The sequence below is a fragment of the Scyliorhinus canicula genome, chromosome 11 (assembly GCF_902713615.1).
Source record: "Scyliorhinus canicula chromosome 11, sScyCan1.1, whole genome shotgun sequence".
Taxonomy (NCBI): Eukaryota; Metazoa; Chordata; class Chondrichthyes; order Carcharhiniformes; family Scyliorhinidae; genus Scyliorhinus; species Scyliorhinus canicula.
This window is the reverse complement of record NC_052156.1, coordinates 168,402,783-168,419,529: the sequence shown is the minus strand read 5'-3', so window position 1 is coordinate 168,419,529 and position 16,747 is coordinate 168,402,783. Positions and strand designations below refer to the sequence as shown.

The 16,747-nt window shown below is 47.3% G+C and overlaps 1 protein-coding gene across 2 annotated transcripts in view; it reads right to left on the bottom strand.

Moving 5' to 3' along the window:
• Positions 1-16,747, bottom strand: part of sema3ab (sema domain, immunoglobulin domain (Ig), short basic domain, secreted, (semaphorin) 3Ab) — a 285,635-nt gene that overhangs the window by 204,506 nt on the left and 64,382 nt on the right. For both annotated transcript variants that reach the window (XM_038811984.1, XM_038811983.1), the window contains exon 2: positions 1,372-1,532. In XM_038811984.1, the coding sequence (XP_038667912.1) occupies positions 1,372-1,532 (161 nt within the window). The remainder of the gene's footprint in view (positions 1-1,371; positions 1,533-16,747) is intronic.

The window sequence follows — 16,747 nt, the reverse complement described above, 5'->3', positions numbered from 1 at the left end:
CCAACAACACTCAAGAAGCTCACCACCATCCAGGACAAAGCAGCCCCGCTTGATTGGCACCCCATCCATCACCTTCAACATTCACTCCCTCCACCACCAATGTACAGTGGCAACAGGGTATTCCAGATATACTGCAATAACTTACCAAGACTCCTTAGAAACCCACAACCTCTACCAACTAAAAGGACAAGGGCAGCAGATACCTGGGAACCCCACCACCTTCAGGCTCCCCTGCATCCAAACCACCCACCATCCTGTCTTGGAAATATATTGCCGCCCCTTCACTGTCACTGTCAAAATCCTGGAACTCCCTCCCTCATAACACTGTAGGTGTACAAACACCACATGGACTGCAGCAGATAAGAAGGCAGCTCACGGCCACATTGTCAAGGGCAATTAACAATGGGTAATAAACACTGGCTTAGTCAGTCCTGCGCACATCCTGTGGATGAATAAATAAAAACAAATAGTTTTTAAGGATTGAACTGTGAAGGGTGTAAATAGAGAAACGTTGTTTCTTCCACTCGTCCAGGTGGTAAGAATGGGACATGGAGGCAAGATTCTCATGAGAAGAACAAAGACAGAGACGGGAATATTAATGCAAGTTCCAGTACTCGATCCAATCAGGGAATCAATGAAGACAATACAAGGCTCTGTGGATAGAGCAGGAAGTGTGATGAGTAAATAGTTGAGGATGAAGCAGGCATGAGGAGTTGAATGATTGGATAATTTCAATAAGGTTTTTTGTATTAAGTATTAAACCTTTAATAATTATTTTATAAATTCACCATGCTGACTGGTATCTACCATGTACAGTGTTCGATGCCCCTTTGTCGAGTACCCTATGCCCCAACATCCTGCATCACCCCACTGTGACCAGAGTTCATCCACAGATCACGGCTTTTAGAGAGAGATGATGATGTCTGACACATATTAATGCACACCCAAAGATGTGCATGTTAGGTGGATTGGCCACGCTAAATTGCCTCTTAGTGTCCAAGGATGTGCAGGTTAGTTGGGGTTATGTGAATAGGGCAGGGTATTGTGCCTGGGCGGGGTACTGATTTCAAGGGTCGGTGTAGACACGATGGGCCGAATGTTCTCCTTCTGCACTGTAGGAATTTGATGGTACCATCCAGCAAATGTATCTTCAGGAACAAAGTTGAGGAGAGAACATTGGGGAAAAAAGTACCAGTTTGCAATGAATGCCTGAGCATCTGATTTCCTACCATCTAATTTTCCTTTGGTGAAGAACACAGTCTTTTGTGCTGTTGGAAAGAATTTTACTTTGCTTGCTGCAAGGCAGAAACTGAGGTAGAGTCAGGAGCCCTGGATGTCAGTGATATTCTTGGATAATGCACAAGCACATACCTTCAAAACATCCTTGTTTATGTTCATCAGATTGAAAGAAAATATTTGATCTTTGGCCCCAACAAAGAGTCTGCCTTTCTCCTCATCCAGCAAGAACACTTGGTAACTGGAGCTGTTTGCAATGCCACCAAAAGTGACAACATTGTTTAATTCCATCATTTCTGTGAAGAGAGAGATAAAAAAAACTTGAGTTAAAGAAAAGATCAAGTGAGTTCAACTGTTCTGATTGACAACACCATAATGCAACATGTTTTGAACAAGTGTGTAAAGGCCATTGAGATTTTGAAACTTTGAACATGCAAGTACTTGAAGGGAGATATTCTTTAGGGAGGAATGCTGTCAAATGTCTACAATTATTTTGCCTGAAGGTAAAGATTTGGGGTGTTTATTTACAGCTGTAAGGACTGATATTGTTTCATGAAGCAAGGTATAAAACTCAATGTTTTTGTCCAAGTTACTCCATTTCTCTATTATCTAAATATTAATCAATTATATATTGTAAGAGGCGGTAACTGGAGTTAATTCTAGGTAAAAATGAAGATATTAAACCTTACATCCTATGAAATAATGCATAATTCTCAACAGTTCTAAACTTGGGAATCTTTAACTGTTTTTGTCTCACAGCCAATGTATTGTGAGGTTTGAAGAGACTCTGGGCCCAATAGTAAACAGGGAGGATCTGGCTGGCCGTCCTTCAGAAACTCCAGATGATTTATCTCTTCACGGAAGCCAGCATGGATTTAAATTGGAAATAAAACTGATACTGCACCCAAACCCACCTGGTAGACGAAGCTCAATTTAGCTTATTTCGTAGCAAATGCTTGTCTAAAGCAATATGCTTGGAAAGTTTATATAGCAGAGATTTTCCATTGCTGCCTTTACTGAATCCCCTCCAAATGTTCCAGTGCATTTTCCTCTCATTGTGGCCTTGCAGTTCCCAATCAGTGATGGTGTCAGTGATGGTGTGCAGGTTCACAGAAAGTTACGATGCCTCATTTGAGCTGTCATCCTTCAGATTGAGCAAGTCATCTTAATTAATCCAACTCCTGCAGTCAATACTCGATATCCTCACAATGCTGCTTAGATTCTGACATGGCTTTATATTCATAAACTAAAATCTGAGCATGCGTAACGGAGAAATGGCTTCATAAAGCTTTCAGAAACCATTTCCACACCAGGTTGAAAGTACAGCTGTGAAGTATCAATCTAATTCTCTGTTCCTCCATTTCTCATTTTGTTTCTAAATCTGCCAGTTAAAACTTAGATGTTCTGATGAGAAGGTGTACCCCTGGAGCACTAACTCCTGGAGCACTAACTCCTGGAGCACTAACTCCTGGAGCACTAACTCCTGGAGCACTAACACCTGGAGCACTAACTCCTGGAGCACTAACTCCTGGAGCACTAACTCCTGGAGCACTAACTCCTGGAGCCTAACTCCTGGAGCACTAACTCCTGGAGCACTAACTCCTGGAGCACTAACTCCTGGAGCACTAACTCCTGGAGCACTAACTCCTGGAGCACTAACTCCTGGAGCACTAACTCCTGGTATTCTTTGTTTTTGTGTTTTATTTCAGTCAGATTCAAAGTTATGTGTTGCGCGGTGTCACAGTAGTTAGCACTGCTGCTTCACAACACCAGGGTCCTGGTTCAATTCCAGCCTTGGGTGACTGTATGGAGTTTGAACATTCTCCCCGTGTCTGCGTGGGTTTCCTCCGGGTGCTCTGGTTTCCTCCCACAGTTCAAAGATGTGCAGGTTAGGTGAATTGGCCATGATAAATTGTCCCTGGATGTGCAGGTTTATTATAGAATTTACAGTATAGAAGGAGGCCATTCGGCCCATTGAGTCTGCATTGGCTCTTTGAAAGAGCACCCTACCCAAGCCCACATCTCCACCCTATCCCCATAACCCAGTAACCCCACCCAACACTAAGGGCAATTTTGGACACTAAGGGCAATTTAGCCTGGCCAATCCACCTAACTTGCACATCTTTGGACTGTGGGAGGAAACCGGAGCACCCGGAGGAAACCCACGCACACACGGGGAGGATGTGCAGACTCCGCCCAGACAGTGAACCAAGCCGGGAATCGAACCTGGGATCCTGGAGCTGTGAAGCAATTGTGCTAACCACCATGCTACCGTGCTGCCCCAAGAGGTTACGGGGACAGGATGGGGTTGATTGGGGTGCGGACCTGGGCAGAGTGCTCTTTCGGAGGATCAGTGCAGGCCCAACGGGCCAAATGGCCTCCTCCTGCTCTGCGCGGATTCTATGTTCAGCTCACTGTACGATTCCCTATTTTCTTGGATCTGTCCGAAGAATTTCCCATCTCCAACCTTCATGGTTTTAAATGCTGTGATGTAGAGAGTAGATCGACAGTTTCTTGTGAGCACCGAGTCAAATGTCTTCGCAAGTGGAGAAAAATTGGACTGAGTCCATTTACTGACCTCACAAATTGGCACACGTTCAGGTTTCAAAGTGACACCAGAGTTCAGTGCGCCGGGCTTACATCAATGAATAGTGGGTCACAATGGAACCCAAACACAGGTATGAAAGAGATAAACAGAAACCAAGATAGAAAAAAGCTCCTATTGGAGCAGCGCCGGTTTGTCCAAAGGCCCATCCATCCACATCTTATTTACTCTCTGAAAGGGAAACATCATTGCTTTTCTCTAGTATCTGTCCACAAAATGTTGATGTTCTTTCTTCACTTGTCATTTCTCTGTCTTTCTCTCCGATCTAATTTTACAAAAATGATCTCAATCTTTATTTCAATATCTTTTAATCCCCATTCAAATCTACTATAGTTTCTTCTTTATTTTCTCCAAATTGTTTTTCTCATTACTCCTCTTCATTTCCTGGATGCATTTCTCCTTCTTGTTTTGTACAAACACCTTTTTGCCAGCCCACTTTCTAATATTAGAATCAGCAGGGTCGGGGGTTGACTGAGAGGAGTATCACTTCATTCTTGGCTTTAACTCAAACAGCACTGTGGCCAAGAAAGACCTCAAATTGGAGCAGAGTCAACATACCAGACAACAGAAGCTCTTCTCCCTGTAGCTGTTGCAGCAATATGCAATTAGCTACAGATTAATTCTATGGAATCAGTCGTGCATGTTGTATGTTCTGTTAGCCTTAGGGTTTAAAGTGGTAGCATTGTCAGTGCTGTACTCTCAGCTACAGCTCATTCAGATCAACACAAAGAGTCGACTCATGGATTGAATTTTCCACTCGATAGTTACCCAACAGTTACAGGAGTTGCCAATAAAACCAAATGTTTGGTTAATGAAAAGGAATTACAGGCAGTGGCAGTCAAGGTGAAGGCACATCTGCAGAACTCCTGCTCTACTGCTAATTCTCACTTTTTCTTTGCCAAGCGCTATTGTTCAAATTTTATTTTATTTTTGGCATGGCCGGAATCCTGTCCTCCAACTCCAGCTCCGGCTTTCTGCTTCATTTGAATTTGCACAGTAATTTACAGCACAGAAAGGAAACTGGAGATTCATTGAAGGTTTACAGCAAAGGAGGCAGCCATTTGGCCCCTCGAGCCCATGCCAGCTCTCTACACAAACAATCCAACCTATCCCACTCATTCTCATGCCCATGCAAATATTTTCGCCTCAGATGCTTACCCACAAACTTTTTTAAAGTTCCAACTAAATCTCTCGCCAATACACGTCCAGGCCGTGCATTCCCAATGCTCTCCTCTTACTCCCTGGAAAAACTACCCTTTGGGTCTTTGTCAATCACCTTAAATCAGTCTGTTCTCGTTTGCAACCTTTCTGCCAATGTTGGCGATTTATTTATTATGTCCAGACAGCTTACTATTTTGAACAACTCTACTGATAAGTCTCTTATCTCGAGAATAGGACGGGATTCTCTCAGCCCTGGGCCGGGCCAGAGAATTCCCACGAATGGGCCATTTCGCCCCAACGGCGGCACGCAATTCTCCGCAAAGCAGAGAATCGGCGCCATTGGTGCCGGCGTGGTTAGTGCGGCGCTGGTGGGGGCCGCTCTACGCTGCCGGCCCACCGATTCTCCGGCCCGGATGGGCCGAGCGGCCGTAAGAAAAGAGCCAAGTCCCGCTGCCGCCGTTCAAAGCTGCTCTGGGCCGGCTGGACCTTGACGTGGAAGGATCGGGTGGCAGCCCCCGGCCCGGAGGGGGTGGGGGGGCTCCGCTGTGGCCTGGCCCACAATTGGGGCCCACCAATGGATGGGCCGGCCTCTCTGGCTGGGGGTCTACTTTCCTACACACCGGCCCCTGTAGTCCTGCGCTATGTTACGTCGGGGCCGGTGCGTTGAAGGAGGCCACTGTGCATGTCCTCGTTGCGCCGGCGCCACTGCGCCAGCGCGGATCCCGCGGTGCCCAGTTCGTGCCAGGATCGGCAATTGGAGCGGCGCGAACTGCTCCAGCGCCATGCTGGCCCCCTGTAGGGGTCAGAATTAGTACTGGGAGTGGCCCGTTAACACCATCATAAAACACAACGGCGTTTACGACGGCATGGATACTCTGCCGCGGGATTGGAGAAACCCACCCCTGATGTTTGTACCCTCTCTAAAGCCTTCATATCTGTCCCTGGGCAGCACAGTAGCACAGTGGTTATCACTGTTGTATCACAGCGCCAGGGTCCCAGGTTTGATTCCCTGCTTGGGTTACTGGCTGTGTGGAGTCTGCACGTTCTCCCCGTGTCTGCGTGGGATTCCTCCGAGTGCTCCGGTTTCCTCCCACAAGCCCCGAAAGACGTGCTGTTGGGTGAATTGGACATTCTGAATTCTCCCTCTGTGTACCCGAACAGGCGCTGGAGTGTGGCGACTAGGGGATTTTCACAGTAACTTCATTGCAGTGTTAATGTCAGCCTACTTGTGACAATAAAGATTATTATTATTATCAAAGTATGGAGCCCAGAATGAAACACAATACTCCAACAGAAGATAAACCAGGGGCGGGATTCTCCCACAATTGGCGGGCTGGCTGTACCGGCGCCAAAGAACGGCGTGAATCACGCCGGCGTTGGGCCACCTGGAAGGTGCGGAATCCTCCACACTTCCGGGGCTAGGCTGACGATGGAGAGGTTGGTGTCGTGCCAAGCGGCGCCGAAGGGCCTCCGCCGGCCGGCACGAGTTGGCACATGTCCAGGAGCGCCAGCGTAGAACCACTGGAGTAATTCCTGCGCATGAGCCGGCGCGGAGGGAAAGAGTGCCCCCCGCAGCACAGGCCAGCCCGCAGGTCAGTGGGCCCCGATCCCGTGCCAGGCCATCGTGGTGTGTCCCCCTGGGCCGGATCCCCCCTGTGCCCCTCCCCACCCCCCACGCCCCCCGAGGACTCCGCAGGCCACCCTCAGAGCCGAGTCCCGCCGGTATGGACCTTGAGTATTTCACACCGGCGGGACTAGCCGTAAACAGCCGGCCGCTATTCTCTATTGCGGTTAATCCACTCTCCACTTCATAGTTCACAATACTTCAAAAATTGTGGCATCTGCAAATTTTTTTAATTGTGTACCGTACGCTAAAGTGAGGTCATTAATATAGATCCGCAATTACAGTGATCCTAATACCTAATATTATATCTAATTCCTTGTGGAACCCAATTGTAAATCTTCCTCCAGTCTGCTCTCTGGCCGTGACCGTGAGCTCACACTCGGTGTCCGTGAATCAGCATTCATCAGTGCTGGACAAGTTCACTTTAGGAGAGATTGAAGAGAATGGTACCCTTTTCCTTGGAGAAAAGAAAGTTGAGAGGAGATTGATAGAGACGTTAAAAATCATGAGGGGGCTGGGGCAGCACGGTGGCACAGTGGTTAGCATAACTGCCTCACGGCGCTGAGGTCCCAGGTTAGATTCTGGGTCACTGTCCGTGTGGAGTTTGCACATTCCCCCCGTGTTTGCGTGAGTTTCGCCCCCACAACCCAAAGATGTGCAGGATTGGTGGATTGGCCACGCTAAATTGCCCCTTAATTGGAAAAAATGAATTGGCTACTCTAAATTTAAAAAAATATATCATCATGGGTCTGGACACAGTGAGACGATGGCAGGAATTGGTCTCTCACAATGCCAGGGACTTAGGTTTGATTCAAATCTTGGGTTACTGTGTAGAGTCTGCACCTTCTCCCCGTGTCTGCGTGGGTTTTCTCCAGGTGCTCCAGTTTCCTCCCACGGTCTAAAGATGTGGGTATGTGGGGCTGCGGAGATAGGGCTGGGTATTGGGCCTAGGTGTGGTCCTCTTTGAGGGGATTGATACAGACTCGATGGGTAAAATGCCCTCCTTCTGCACTGCAGGGATTCTATGGATTCTGCAAACTGTTCCCTCTCGTGAAAGGATCAAGAACCAACTAAAGTAATTGGTAAAAGAAGCAAAGCAATGTGAGAAAGAACTCTGCCACACAGTGATTACGGTTTGGAATGCATTGCACTAAGAGGCAGTGGTGCAGGCAGGTTCAATTGAAGCATCTAAAGAATTAGACTGTAATCTGAAAAGCAGGAACGTCCAGAGTTGCGGGTGAAAAGCGGAGCAATAGCACCAAGTGAGCTGCTCCCTCGGTGAGCTGGTGCAGACATGTGGGCTGAATGGCCTCTTTCTCAGGTGTACCAAATCTATTAACCTGTGATTCTGTGAAGAATTGTTTTGGGTCATTTATTCATTTATCATGGGTGGTCTTGCCATTTTTCACAAATAATCCTAATTTTTCACTCAGTGCGAATACGACCGTATTTCCTCAGGGGATTGTAGAGATGTTTATAGTTAGTATTGAGACTCTAAGATTAGACGATGTTTGAATTTCAGGATCGTGTTCATCTTGACTTGGGGGTTTTCTGATTGATTCGGTTGCCAGAGTAGATGCTCAGAATGTCAGATGTATTTGGATTTCCCCAATGAGATTGTCTTTCAAGGTCAAAGAAAATCCACACGTTTATTCTGAACACTTGCACAAAGCACTAAATATGCATCATTCTGATCTCTGTTAGAATAGAAAACAATGACTGCAGTGTGAGGGTAATCAAATCCCATCTTGAAGGTTCTTATCGAACGTACCTGTAGGTCAGTTTTAAGCAAGGATTTTCATATTAAGAAGATGAGAACAGATTCCTGCAGGCAGTAAAACGACTGTGCGGTGCATTTTTAGGTTATTGTTGGTGAGTAGCAGATTAAATTATGAAAGTAACTGCCAGTTGCTCAGGGCAGAATTACACCCATTGCTGATGGTAAACAATGGACAGGTTGTGTGGTTTAGCAGACAGGGATTTCCAGCTGTTTACTCATTGTTAATATTCATTATTTTCATGTCCACTTTTTGTGTCTCATTCATGAGGAGACAAATTAAATCTGATCAACAACATTCTCGACACATTTTTACATTGTGCATTTAAAATAAAAACATCATTGCCCTAGAAAAATCTATTTTCTGCAAGCTATTTCTGAATTTTGGAGAACCACATTCCTCAGTGTGGTCGTAGATGATGTGGTCGGAAATGCTTTTTTTATTCATTCATAGGATGTGGGTGTCGCTGACGAGTCCAACATTTATTGCCCATCCCTAATTGGCCTGGAGAAGGTGGCAGTGAACTGTCTTCTTGAACCACAGCAATAACTGAACTATCAGCTTCGGGTGAGGAGTTGCAATTGCAGATCGTGGAAACTTCTCGACCCTGGTGTAACCCAGGACAAACCTCTCTGCAGGAAGTGTTTTCAGCACAAGTCAGCCTCAAAGAACAAAGAACAAGAACAAAGAAAAGTACAGCACAGGAACAGGCCCTTCGGCCCTCCAAGCCTGCGCCGACCATGCTGCATGTCTAAATTAAAATCTTCTACACTTCCGGGGTCCGTATTCCTCTATTCCCATCCTAGTCATGTATTTGTCAAGATGCCCCTTAAACGTCACTATCATCCCTGCTTCCACCACCTCCTCCGGCAGCGAGTTCCAGGCACCTACTACCCTCTGTGTAAAAAACCTACCTCGTACATCTCCTCTAAACTTTGCCCCTCGCACCTTAAACCTATGCCCCCTAGTAATTGACCCCTTTACCCTGGGGAAAAGCCTCTGACTATCCACTCTGTCTATGCCCCTCATTATTTTGTAGACCTCTATCAGGTCGCCCCTCAACCTCCTTCGTTCCAGTGAGAACAAACCAAGTTTATTCAACCGCTCCTCATAGCTAATGCCCTCCATACCAGGCAACATCCTGGTAAATCTCTTCTGCAACCTCTCTAAAGCCTCCACATCCTTCTGGTAGTGTGGCAACCAGAATTGAACACAAACTCCAAGTCTGGCCTAACTAAGGCTCTATATAGCTGCAACATGACTTGCCAATTCTTATACTCAATGCCCCGGCCAATGAAGGCAAGCATGCCATATGCCTTCTTGACTACCTTCTCCACCTGTGTTGCCCCTTTCAGTGGCCTGTGGACCTGTCCCCTAGATCTCTCTGACTGTCAATACTCTTGAGGGTTCTACTATTCACTTGGGATTTATGATCTGGAGGCAAAGTTGCGACACATCAGGGAAGGAAAGAGTTACCTGGAGATTTGTTTCTGGGTGCGGTCACACTGCTTGTTGTGTTTGCTGCTTCGGATAACACAGGCTGCTACTTGATGCAGTCTTAACTAAAGGATGCTCCAGACTCTGAAATGAGTTCAACGTGTTTATTGAACTATTAACACAGTTCTCAAATGAGTTTGACTCTGCTAATCTAACTGTAGTAACTCAGTCTAACTGTACCAGCTTGCTCTAAGCCACGTGCTGGGGCGTGATGCTGCTGATCAACCCTGTCTAACTCTAGATGTCTGTCTGTAGAAAGAGGCACGGTGCGAGTGCCTCATCCCTTTTACAGGATTTATGTCATGCCCCCTTGTGGTGATGCCACCTCTGAGTGTCCTGACTGCCCATTGGTTGTGTCCTATACTGAGTGTTCATTGGTTGCATGTTTGCATATCATGACACTGCTTAGCTCAGAGATTTCAGACTTGGTCATTGGTTGGGGCAATAGGGTGTGACTGCGAGGCAGGTGGATCGGGGGACTCAGAACGTTCCACTTAGTCTCCAGAACAGAAAATTACACCCAAGAAATATTTCCATTTCTGCTTTAATCAAACTCAATGACGGAGCACCCACAGCCCCCTGGGGAGAGAATTCCAAAGATTCATCATCCTCGGACTGAAGAAATTCCTCCTCATTCAATGCAAAATAGCCGGCCCCTTATTTTGAGACTGAGTCCCCAGGGCCTATTTGGACATCACCCACCTGCCAAACACCACCCCTCACTCACCTCCCCCTATACCCCACCTCACTGTGCAGCAACCTCCCCTCCCCCCCCCCCCCCCCACCAGATTGTTGGAAAAGGTTCCCAATGGTTCCAATGAATGAATGATTATAGTGTTGAGCATTATTTTTGTCGTTAGGAGGAGGGTAGACGACAAATTAGTGTTCCTTGACTCCATAATTGCTTTATTTTGCTTTCTATCACAGCCACTTATTTCTTCTCTATTGCAGAGTCTCAGTCTCCAACGTCTTGTCCAGTCAAGAACCAGGAGAGAAGATCTTCATCCCGGCTTTGTCAATAACTTTCTTATCTCAAAGCCACGTGGAAAGAACGTGGGAAAGAATCCACGGGATGAAATCTCTTTTAATGGAAAAAAGTGCGAGCTTTTTTCTGTCATCAAAGACTTGCTGATGAAATATCTTTCTGAGAAATCGCACCCTTCATGCAATGCTTCCTGCCAGTTGTTAATGACCAAGAAAATCAGCATCATCTCTGAGGTTAGAGTTATTAGCGATCTGGTTCAGTTGGTGGTCTTTAATTCTGAATGTTTAGTGTTAAAGTTCAACTCCTGAACATTAGTGTATAATGAGCACTGCAGTGAGGGAGCATCCCTGAGTGAGGGAGCGCTCCTTAGTGAGGGAGCGTCCCAGAGTGAGGGAGCGTCCCTTAGTAAGGGAGCGTCCCAGAGTGAGGGAGTGTTCCTTAGTGAGGGAGCGTCCTTTAGAGAGGGACTGTCCCTTAGTGAGGGAGTGTCCCTTAGTGAGGGAACACCCGAGTGAGGGAGCGTCCCTTCGTGAGGGAGCGTCTCTTCGTGCCATCCTGAGAGAATATTCTACCTTGGCATGGCGGGCATGAGGAGGACCTTTTGAACTTACTTTTGAAAAGGTTCCCTCACCCAAAACTTCCCCTTTCACCCCTCCACGGAGCATCCCATTTCCATGATAATCCAGCCCTGGGAAAGTGCAGGTGGAAGCTACTGCTCTCCCATGTGAGCTTCAAGATGGGAGGGCATGAACTCAGGTGGAATGGTTGTGTACCTTAACCCTGCCACCTTCCCGTCTTCACCAGTATAAAGTTCTGGATGGGAAGACCCATGGTCGACTTTCCCAACCCATTGCCAATTGAGGCCTAGAAGACGCTAATTAATTACCATTTAAGGACCTCATCTCAGCACCAGCTGTTGGTGGGCCTGTCACAATTAGCCATGCATGCCAGCTAACAACATGCGGTCAACTTCACACCTCCTAGCGTAATGGGGGGAGTGGAAGTGTGGCTGCAGGAGCGGGGGCAGGGGGAGTGGAGGTAGGAGTGATGGGGAGTGCGGGTGCAGGAGGAGGAGGTGGGGGGAGAAGGGGAAGGGGAGTGGGGGTGGAGGTAAGGGGAGTGGGGGTGTGGACGGGGAGGGTCCTTTGATCAAAATCACTCATTGTCTGAATGAGGGGCATGCCATCAGGAAGGTGGGGCTCTCTGAGAGCCACTCACGGTGCTCTCATTGTTGATGTGCCCCTCTCCCTGTGCCCCACCCACGAGGAGCACTGCTCTCCAGATTGCCTATCTGTGGCCTGGGTCATTGCCTTCCTGGGACTCTGATACCCTTCCTTCTAGCTGCAGGCGAGACCCCGACACCTCAATGAGGCTTCACTCTGTGATTGCGAATCAGTTCTGGACCAGGTGCACAATCAACACGTTTGAAAAACACCTGAACGTCGATTCTACATTGTGGCTGAATGCAAGCAGACAATGGAATAACACGCTGCTTGTAAATTAATGCAGATTCTGAATACAGGCAAAATACTGCAGATGTGCCTGGCAAATGTGAAGTAAAAACAATGAGCCATTTTTCCAGCACTCGCTGTTTTTATGTTTTGCTCTGTACTCGTGCATTCATAGAATCATAGAATTTACAATGCAGAAGGAGGCCATTCAGCCCATCGAGTCTGCACCGGCCCTTAGAAAGAGCACCCCACTTAAGCCCACCCCTCCACCCTATCGCCGTAACCCAGTAACCCCACCTAACCTTTTTTGGACTCTAAGGGCAATTTATCATGGCCAATCCACCTAACCTGCACGTCTTTGGACTGTGGGAGGAAACCGGAGCACCCGGAGGAAACCCACGCAGACACGGGGAGAACGTTCAGACGCCACACATACAGTGACCCAAGCCGGGAATCGAACCCGGGACGCTGGATCTATGAAGCAACAGTGCTAACCACTGTGCTGCCCCTACTGTTGCAGTGCTGATAACTGTGATACCATCTGCTTGTTTAAGTAGAAAGAAAGAATAAACTTGTAATTATATGACCCCTTTCATGACCTCAAGCTCCGCTCCATAATGAATGATGTTTTCTTGGAGATTGGTAATTAAGTACCAGCCTGTCTGGATGTGTACCATACGGCTGGAATGACAATCAGCCAGCTGATTGAACAGGAACTAGCAGGATGAATCCTTAATTGCCCGCAAAGTCTTCATTCCCTGCAGTGCACAGGAGAGAACGTCATTGCGTTTTGATCACATGTTTATCAAGCTGAAAATGAAAGCTATTTCCTTTGATGAAGAAACCACCCAGATTTTGGTCTCAAAGAATGTAATCACCTCAGGCTGGAAGTGAGAGGTGGAGTAGAGTGTCCATTTGACAAGAGCTTGCAGCATCGTGTTGAGCAAATCTCCATCAGGTTTGGAAAGGGACCCTGAGTCCCATCAATCACAGAATTGTACAAGTGTCTGACTGAACTTCAGTTATAAAGCTCAATGCAGATAAAGCTCCAGCCTCATGTTTACATTTACTGGGTTAGGGAGGGGTGACTGTGTAAAACCATGGGCGCCAATAACATCTTGTTCAAAACTTAAAGATTAAACTTAGAAAATTGTACTCTTTTCAGATACAAAAACAGATTTTGTGGAACTTAGGGTTAGGGTTAATGTTTAAGAAAAGTTAACACAATATTGTTGCATGCTGGACCAGTTGAGGATGAATTTGTTCTTGTATCAGAGAGATTGTGAGACCACTAGCTTAACAATACCTTATTAAACACAGTAAAGCACCTCACTAATTAACTCTTTTAACACTGAAAGAATTGCTTCTGCTTCTTTGCTTAATCCTGGAGCGTTGCTGCATACAATTCATGTTACTTAGAATTGGCAATTACATACAAACACATAAACACATGTGCATACACACCACACACATACAGTACACACATGAACATACATTTGCCAACAGAAAAACACACAGATACATGCACTCACATTTATTGTTGTGGAGCGGATGAGTGTTAAGTATGTCAGCTCCACACCAACATTGTGGGCGGGGGGGGGGGGGGGGGGGGGCATGCCAACGCTACCTCTCTCCGCCCCATATTTTCAGTGAATGGTTTGAGATGTGCTGATGAAGGGACTATACTTCGCGTATCCTGCCTGATCTGTTCGGTTTCCCAAGATTTTTTGACTGTGTCAGATTATGACACTTTAAGTGTTCACCAATTTTCAGTTTTTATATAATATTATGCCACAGCACCCTGGGGGAGTGCGCGGTCAACTCCAGCACACCCCCCCCCCCCACCCCCCACCCCCCGACCCGGAGTACAACACAATTGAATGAACCATTAATTGGTAAAAAGATATCCAAAGTCTTTGGCCCCTGGCTGCCCAATAATGCAGTCACCAGGTTTGTAAATGTAAACCCAATTACTGTTTATTTATAACAAGACTATACTGAAATATGCAGCAAGTACAACTGGTTAAATAGTATATAATTCCTGATCCCCCACTTTAAGTTGCCTCCACTCTACACAAGACAGACAAACACTGATGGGAGGAGAGGGTTTTAAATAATAAGTAAAAGGAAAAAGAGTCTTTGATTCTGATGTTTGTCTTTAAGCAGACCTTCCTTCACACTGAGCTTTCAGATCCAGGGGCGGCATTCTCCCCTACCCGGCGGGGCTGGGGGTTCCGGCGTAGGGGAGTGGCGCCAACCACTCCGGAGAATTCCGCACCTTTGGGGGCTAGGCCCGCGCTGGAGCAGTTGGCACCACGTCGACTGGCGCGAAAACCGGCACCAGCAGCCTTTCAGGCCCGCCGCCCGGGCTGGCCGAAAGGCCTTCGCCGGTTCGCGCGTGCGCGCTGGGGGATCCTCTTCTGCCTCCGCCATGGCGGATGCCATGGCGGCGTTGGAAGAGGAAGAGTGCCCCCACGGCACTGGCCTGCCCACCGATCGGTGGGCCCGACTGCGGGCCTGGCCACCGTGGGGGCACCCCCCGGGGTTCGACCGCCCCCCCCCAGGACCCCGGGGGTCCGCTCGCGCCACCGGTCCCGCCGCCACCAGAGGTGGTTCAAACCTCGGCTGACTTTGGCCCATCGTGGGCCGGAGAATCGCCGCAGGGGGCTCGACGTGGCGTGATTCCCGCCCCCGCCAATTCCCGGGTGGCGGAGAATTTCTGCCCCTGCGTGGGGTCGGAGAATTTCGCCCCTGGTCTCTGTTTTCAGCCTGTAATGGTTTCACTGTAGACTCATCCAGGTCTCTGCAGTTTCAGAAATGTAGAAACGCAGCCTTTCTATAGATAGAGAAGAGAGAAGAGGAGCAGGTCCTTGTCCCTTTGTGTCCAGATCTCAACTCTGTTTTCCTTCAGTCTCTGGAAATCATCCCACTCAGGCAGGATCCAATCACCACCTGTCATTCGGCAGAATACGTCCTTTTGACCAATTGATTGGCCGCCAACCAACCAACCAATCAAACCGAGTCCCACCCCATCTCTTGGGTGCCACAATATCTGTGTCTTGCTGTCCAAAGCTAGCTGAGTGTTCTCTGTTGTAATATTTGATTACATCATTCTCTCTGCTGCTTGACTTAAAGATACATGTCCATTCAGCATCCGTGGATCAAAATGATAACGTCAAGAATAAAGAAAGGGGAAATAAGGGAATCAACAGGAAGGAACCTTCGAATTGCCTACTCTTCTGTTGTGGGGGCCTTGCTGAACCATTTCAGAAGTTGGTTTGTCTTACCCCTCATGTGGCAGCAAGCGTGGTCACTGCTGGGTTAATATCAGTGGTTGTAGAATGAGGCCCTTAATCAAGGGGTGGTGATGGTGGGGTTGGGGGTGGGGGTGTTGAGGAGGAGGGACGGTCGACCATGGGACTTAATTGGGGTGGGGGCAGGAAGGTGTTGGATGCCACACTCCTGCCCAATTACATACCCCTCTGACTCCAAACACGCCACGAGGGATGAAAGGGGATTCAAACATTCAAATCTAGCTTTTAATTCAAGGTTTATTAATTAATTGAAATTGCATCAGCTTCCATAATGGGATTTGAACTCATGTCTCAGAACCACTTCAGTGTATCCCCTTTGTACATTCTGCTCCAAACCACTCACCACTCTGACTTGGAAATATATCAGCTGTCCCTTCACTGTCGCTGGGTCAAAGTCCTGGAATTCCCTCCCTAACAGCACAGTGGGTGTACCTGCATCTCAGGGACTGCAGCCATTCAAGAAGGCAGCTCACCACCACCTTGTGAAGAGAAATTGAGGATGAGCAATAGATGCTGGTGTAGGCAGCATTACTCACATCCCAAGAACAAATTTAAAACAATCTGAATGGAAAAACACTGCCTGTGCCGCAAATCTGAATTAAAAACAGAAAATGCTGGAAATACTCAGGGGGTTCCATCAGCAGATGGAAAAACAGAGTTAACGTTTCTGATCTGTGATCTTTTGTCAGAACTGGGAAAAGTTAGAAATGTAACAAGTTTTGAGCAGGAGGTGCCTGGGACAAGGACAGTGGTGATTTAGGAGGGGATGAATGAAGAAGAGGTGGTCTTCCGATAACAGAGGGAATGATGAAGGGGAAAGACAAAAAGAAACAGGTGTGTCGAGAGCAGGTGTGCTGCTGACAGAAAAATAAAACAATTCACAAAGTCAAAGAAAGGAAATGGAATGGAGATTATAGTCTGATTTTGTTTTAAACCAATGGCCTTGCCAGGCTTGTTCCCCTCTTTGTACGACAAAGAAACAGTTATTCAATACAGCAAAACAAATTCAAACATGCAACTTTCCTACCTGTCTAGACTTACTCATTTATCTCTGCTGATGTCACTCAGCCAACAGTAAGTCCAATAGCTGGCTTAT